Genomic DNA, 6,000 nt, shown 5'->3' with positions numbered 1-6,000 from the left:
GCCGTGTGCAAGAGTGCCTCTTCCTCTCTTGCCCCATCCTTCCTTCTGTCTCTCTCCCCACCCCCACCGTCCCATAAGCTCCCAGAGGCCCAGCAAATTTCCCATTAGACAGCCCAACAGCAGGTAGATTAGCAACCAATGACCACCCATGACCCACCTTATCTACAATTTTGACAAAGAGGCTGAATCCCTCGGAGGACTTGAGGAGCAGCCGGGCGGCGATATTCTGGCAGAAGTCCTTGGCCTTGGTGCTGGACTCCACCTCAAAGGCCTGGTGCGGGGAAGCACTTGCTGGGCTCCGGCAGGGCCTCTTGCACCTCTAATGGCTGGGCCTCAGATAGAGCCCCTTCCCATTCAAGACACCCTCCTTCTGAGGGGGCTTCCCCAGAGCTCAGCACAATGCTTAGGTATACAAACTGTTGCTGCTAAGTCACTTCAGTCGTGTCCGACTCTGTGCGACCCCAGAGACGGCAGCCTACCAGGCTCCCCCATCCCTGGGATTCTCCAGGCAAGAATGCTGGAGTGGGTTGCCATTTCCTTCTCCAATGCATGAAAGTGAAATGTGAAAGTGAAGTCACTTCAGTCGTGTCCAATTCTGTGCGACCCCAGAGACGGCAGCCTACCAGGCTTCCCTGTCCCTGGGATTCTCCAGGCAAGAATGCTGGAGTGGGTTGCCATTTCCTTCTCCAATGCATGAAAGTGAAATGTGAAAGTGAAGTCACTTCAGTCGTGTCCGACTCTGTGCGACCCCAGAGACGGCAGCCTACCAGGCTTCTCTATCCATGGAATTTTCCAGGCAAGAGTACTGGAGTGGGGTGCCATTGCCTTCTCCAGTATACAAACTACTATGTATAAAATAAACAAGCTACAAGGATATACTGTACAACACAGGGAATATAGCCAATATTTTATAATAACTATAAATGGAATACAGCCTTGAAAAACTGTGATTCATGGGCTCCCCTGGTGGCTCAATGGTAAAGAATCTGCCTGCCAATGCAGAAGGCATGGGTTCAAACCCTGATCCAAGAAGATCCCACATGCCTCAGAGCAACAAAGCCTGTGAGCCACAACTAGTGAGGCTGTGCTCTAGAGCCCAGGAACCACAACTGCTGAAGGCTGCGTCCCGAGAGCCTGTGCTCCGCAACAAGAGAAGCCACCACAGTGAGAAGCCTCTGCGCCGCAACAAAGAGCAACCCCCGCTCGCCGCAGCTAGAGAAAAGTCTGCGCAGCAACGAAGACCAAGCACAGCCAAAAAAATAAATAAAATCATCTTTAAAATGGTGAATCACTGTGTTGTACAGCTGACACTCATAATATTGTACATGAACTATACTTCCATTAAAAATAAATTTAAAAAAAAAGTAAAAGCACCTCCTGTCTGGATCTTCCCAGATGGTGCCCTTCCCAACCCCCCAAGAAGTTTCAAGCCTTGGCCTCCAGGGTCCTGGGTGTGGCCGTACAAGCATGAGTGACAGCGGAGGCCAAGGAAGCGCAGAAGAGACAGGGCGGGTGGAATAAAAGAGACTGAAGAAGGGAGAAAACAAACTCCAGAAAGGTGAGGCGTCATGAGGGAGGAAGCTGCCCAGACGGGCTGAGAGGGATAGGTGAGTCCAGGGAAGTTTAGAAGAAGGAGGGCAGTTTGGGGGTCGGGGGGGATGTTCCATGTAACCTTCCACCAGGGACAGGAAAGGATTTTAGCAAGATTTTCTGTCCTTGTGTCTAGAATCCTAAAATAGTATTTCTGAGTCTCTAGTCTCTAAACAAGTTGTTAAGCTGCTTTTCAAACCAAAAGTTTCAATGTTGGTCTTGTTTATCTGAATGAGATGCTATGCTGGGATGGGGAAGGGAGAATAGATCAGAAGTCAGCCTGACCAAATGGGTGTGACAAGAAGACAAATAAGACCTCTGCCCAGGGGACCAAGGTAGAGGAGACTCAGGTCAAGTGAAAAGGATGAAAGGGGTCTGCAGGAGAGTGGACTTAGGACAACAGGGGAGGTCTGGGGCTGTGGAGCAGGCAGGCCTGTGCCCAGGAACAGAATGGGCATCGGGGAGGTGACATCAACACAGAGCTCAACTCGGAGGGAGAAAGCACGTTCCTGCAAGACAGAGACTCCTCCGAGAAAGGGAGGGATGACCTTGTCAAGAAAGCTGATCCAGTTAGTGGGAGGCTAGACCAGGAACCCAAGGGCTCCTGACCCAAGGAGTCTATGGCCCCAGCTCCACTGAGGGGCAGGACAATGGGGGCAAAGATGGGGGTGGTAGGGGAGAGGCATCAGGGCTGCCCCATGTCCCCAAGGGAGCCACATCCTTCAGGGGCACCCACAGACGAAGAAGCCAGAGTCCCTTACCTCGTCAGTGTCATCAGGAAAGTAGACCTTGTGGAAAATCTGGGTGGTTTTGTGCTGGATGGCTTCCACCTCCACCAAGTGTGGGGGGTACTTCCGGGACCCATTTCTGAAAACCAGGTGAAGAGGGGAGGGGCCAAGTCACGAAGTAGCCATGGGAAGCAGAGAACAGAGGGAACTTCGGAGTCAGGCAAACCCCAGTCCTAATCCCTGTCCACCACTTCCTACTAGGTGACAGTCACAAACTCAAGCCTTTTGTTCCTCATCTGTAAAACAAGATGATAATGGTACCCACCAATAGGGATGTGGAGGGGACCGAATGAAGCAAAGGACGCAAGTGAGCTTCACAGAGTATGCAGTGCAACCCCGGCATCTGCCTCCCCAACAGACTTGACAGAAAATAGCTTTCTGAGCAACCAGACTCTCAAGCTGTCCAGAATGGTACTAGGCACTGCAACCTTTGTCTACTGGGCAGCTGTGGGACCCCAAAGATGGGTCCCAACCACTGTCATGACCTCAGCATCGCCAAGGGACTTGTCTCCCTAGCCCATGTGGCTGGAAGCCCATCCCAGGGCCCACACTGTGCCCGCTGCCCCCTGTCCCTTGCAGACGGCCGTACCTCAGGGCTTTCTGGAGTCGCTGCAGGCAGTCGATGGCAAGTGGGCAGTGTTTGCGGGACTGCAGGAAGCGCTGCACGTGGGGCAGGAGGATGTTGCTGGGTGGGAAGAGCCCTGTGCACAGCCAGAGCAGCTCCCAGCCCCGCTCCTCACTGTACCTGCGGGAAGAGGCATGGTGTCCAGCAGGGCTCCTCACCAGGGCAGCACATGCCTGCCCTCACCCCGACCCTTCTCTGAGACCAACATAGACCCACCCACCCAACAGTCACATCCAAATATGCTACTCAAAGTGTGGTCGACCAACCTACCCCAGGCCACACATTTACTTGTCACTCGGAGGCAAAGTGCTTGTGCCAAAATGAAAATCACTATGTCACCAAGCACTCTGGGTTCAATTTTTTTTTTTTTTTAAGCAAGACTTTCCTATGAAGGAAGCAGTATGTGGTTTACTCTGGCAGGAGCTTTTTAACTCGCCTGTTACTTGAAGCAAGAGACACAGGTTCGATCCCTGGGTCAGGAAGATCCCCTGAAGGAGGAAAATGGCAACCCACTCCAGTATTCTTGCCTGGAGAATTCCATGGACAGAGGAGCCTGGCGGGCTATGGTTCAGGGGATTGCAAAGTCAGACACGACTGAGCAACTGAGCACAATGAGCATGATTACTTGAGCAGCACTGTTAGACCAGCCCCAGAGCTCCCTCAGGCACTCCTCTGAGCTCCCTGGGCCTAGAAAGAGGGAAGCTTGGAGGGCTTCCAGAAGGAGGTGGCATCTGATCCAGGCTTGGAAGGATGAGGCAAATTCTAATATGCAGAGGATATGAAAGGTTTTCTTGGCTGTGGGCATGTACAAAAGTTTAGCTGTGTGAAAAGATCTGACATGTGGTCCAGTGGTGGATTTTTGTAAGAGATGGAGAGAGTGACAAGGCTAGGGAGGGAGTTGGAGGCCTGGGAATAAGGGGAGAGAGTGGGGCTTGTCTCTGGCTCTGAGATGAACATGTGCGTGACTCCCCCTCCTGCCACAGTCTGGACCATCAGGGAGGAGGTGACACCCTCCGGGTCACCCCCAGCCCATGAGAATTTATGGCCAGAGCTTCTGACAGACAGCCTGCTCAGCCTGAGTGAGGGACGGGACAACTGCTCAGGAGATGCACCCACAGGCAGACAGTGGCATCTGGGCGGGAGACAGGTGTCCAGAGGAGGTGTCCAGGCAGGGGGCAGTGGGAAATGAGGAGGAGCTGGGGCTGTTCAACTTGGGGGAGGACAGACTCCGAGGGCACAGCCACCACCTTTGGTTCTTGACCCTCCTCCATGGACCTTGAGGGAGAGCCCCGAGGACACCTTCCTGCTCCAAATGAAGGAGGATGGCTCCCAGGCAGAGCTGCTGCTGCCTCGGCAGGGAGTGAGCTCCCCGTCTTACCTTCAGCGGTTAGCCCCAGGGGTGGGGGCCTGCCCCTCACCCTCCCACCACCCTCCCACCACCCTCCCCTCACCCTCTCCTCACCCTCTCACCACCCCGGCAAACCTGATGTGGTTGTCAGTCAGCTGCTTCAGGATCTGCACATACACCTCGTCCTTGAGGGGCTCGGCCTTCAGGGCTCCCTCGAAGATCTGGTCGGTGAGCTCATTGACGGAGCGCATCCTCTTGGACGGGTAGTCACCCATGTACTTGAGCACAGGTGGGGAGCCGTCAAGGAAGGCCGTGGCCAATCAGGGAGCACTGGCCGGGAGGCAGGCGGCCACTCTCTCCAACAGGGTTTGCCCTCCCTAACCCTGTGGCCCTGGCCTCAGGCTGCTCACCCAGGAGATGGGCATAGTGTGCCAACACTGCCCTGCATGCCCGCTGCCCACCCTCTCTCCCCAGGTCCTCTGGCCACCCTGCTCCAGGCCCCAACCTCACAACAGGAATCCTTACAGCAACCAGAACCAACTTTCCAAATCCCAAATCCAATTGTACCACTCCCCGTGGCTGCAGGACACAGTCCCAGCTTCTTAACAGGCTTGGGGAACCTTTCATCCATCGGCCCAGGTCTTTGAATTCCCTTCTTGAACTCTACGCTCTAGCTGTGCTGAGTTAATCTGTGCCCTTGAAACAGCCAGGCTTTGTTTTGCCTCAGGGCCTTTATGCATGCTTCTCCCTCTGTCAGGAACATTCTTCACCCATCTCCCCTTGGACGGGCCCAGGCGGGTCTCCAGCCTAGATGTCATTTCATCCAGGAAGCCCTCCCTGTTCTCCAAGGCCAGGTCGGGCCACTGTGCTGTCGGGCCCTATCACAGCACTGACCCTGACCAGCATGCCTCCCCTCTCAAATCAATTACAGGCACCATGAGGCCAGAGTCTGCTCACCCCCGTGTCTCCATGCCTGGCCCAGCACACGGCACAGTTTAAATCTGTCAACCAAATGACAGGGTGTGAGGAGACAGCGGACGGGGACAGCCCCCGGCACCCTGGTAAGGGAGTCACCCCGTCAGCATCCCTCCATGTCTGCCCAGGCCCCAGCAGGGCCCCTTGGAAGGAAGTAGGTGACGAACACCCTAGAGGCCCAGCCTGGTCCCACCCTCCCCTGGGGGACCCCTCCCTGTGGCCCCTGCCTGCCCTCCATGTCACCCCCCACCCTCTGTGGGTGCGGATATCAGTGAAGGCCATGCAGGCCTCCTGTGAGAGCTCCTCGCTGCCCAGGATCTTCTTGAGCAGGGCCTGCTTGAGCGGCTCCCGCGTGTGGCTCCACAGCCGGTCCTTGCCGCGGGCCTTGGACACCATGACGCGGCTCAGTGTGTGCTTGGGTGGGGGCCTGCAGAGCACAGACAGTTGGCACCGACGGCCAGGTTATAACTCCAGCCCCATCCCACCCCATGCAGGAGGCTGAGCATAGGGAACCGGCCCTGCGCTTCCCTGCTGTCCCCTGTGACCTGGGATGAGTCACCAGCTCTGCCCAGGCCTTACTTTCTCAGCTGACAAATAGAGACACTAACAAGGCTGGCTGGGCCCCGGCCAGCCCTGCCTACCTCCCCCGCCTGCTCACCCTGGCTCCTCTCTGC

The 6,000-nt window shown here is 55.6% G+C and overlaps 1 protein-coding gene across 1 annotated transcript in view; it reads right to left on the bottom strand.

Annotated features, from left to right (window-relative positions):
• The window catches only part of MYO7A (myosin VIIA), a 107,839-nt gene that overhangs the window by 14,397 nt on the left and 87,442 nt on the right, over positions 1-6,000 (bottom strand). Inside the window, exons 39-43 of the mRNA XM_010831775.1 lie at positions 5,596-5,753; positions 4,487-4,640; positions 2,968-3,123; positions 2,352-2,457; positions 158-271 (exon numbers count right to left, since the gene is read on the bottom strand). Coding sequence (XP_010830077.1) covers positions 158-271; positions 2,352-2,457; positions 2,968-3,123; positions 4,487-4,640; positions 5,596-5,753 — 688 coding nt within the window. The remainder of the gene's footprint in view (positions 1-157; positions 272-2,351; positions 2,458-2,967; positions 3,124-4,486; positions 4,641-5,595; positions 5,754-6,000) is intronic.

This window comes from Bison bison, unplaced genomic scaffold, assembly GCF_000754665.1.
Source record: "Bison bison bison isolate TAMUID 2011002044 unplaced genomic scaffold, Bison_UMD1.0 scf7180017864531, whole genome shotgun sequence".
Lineage (NCBI taxonomy): Eukaryota > Metazoa > Chordata > Mammalia > Artiodactyla > Bovidae > Bison > Bison bison.
The sequence above is the reverse complement of the archived record's forward strand: the minus strand, read 5'-3'. Positions and strand labels throughout refer to the sequence as shown.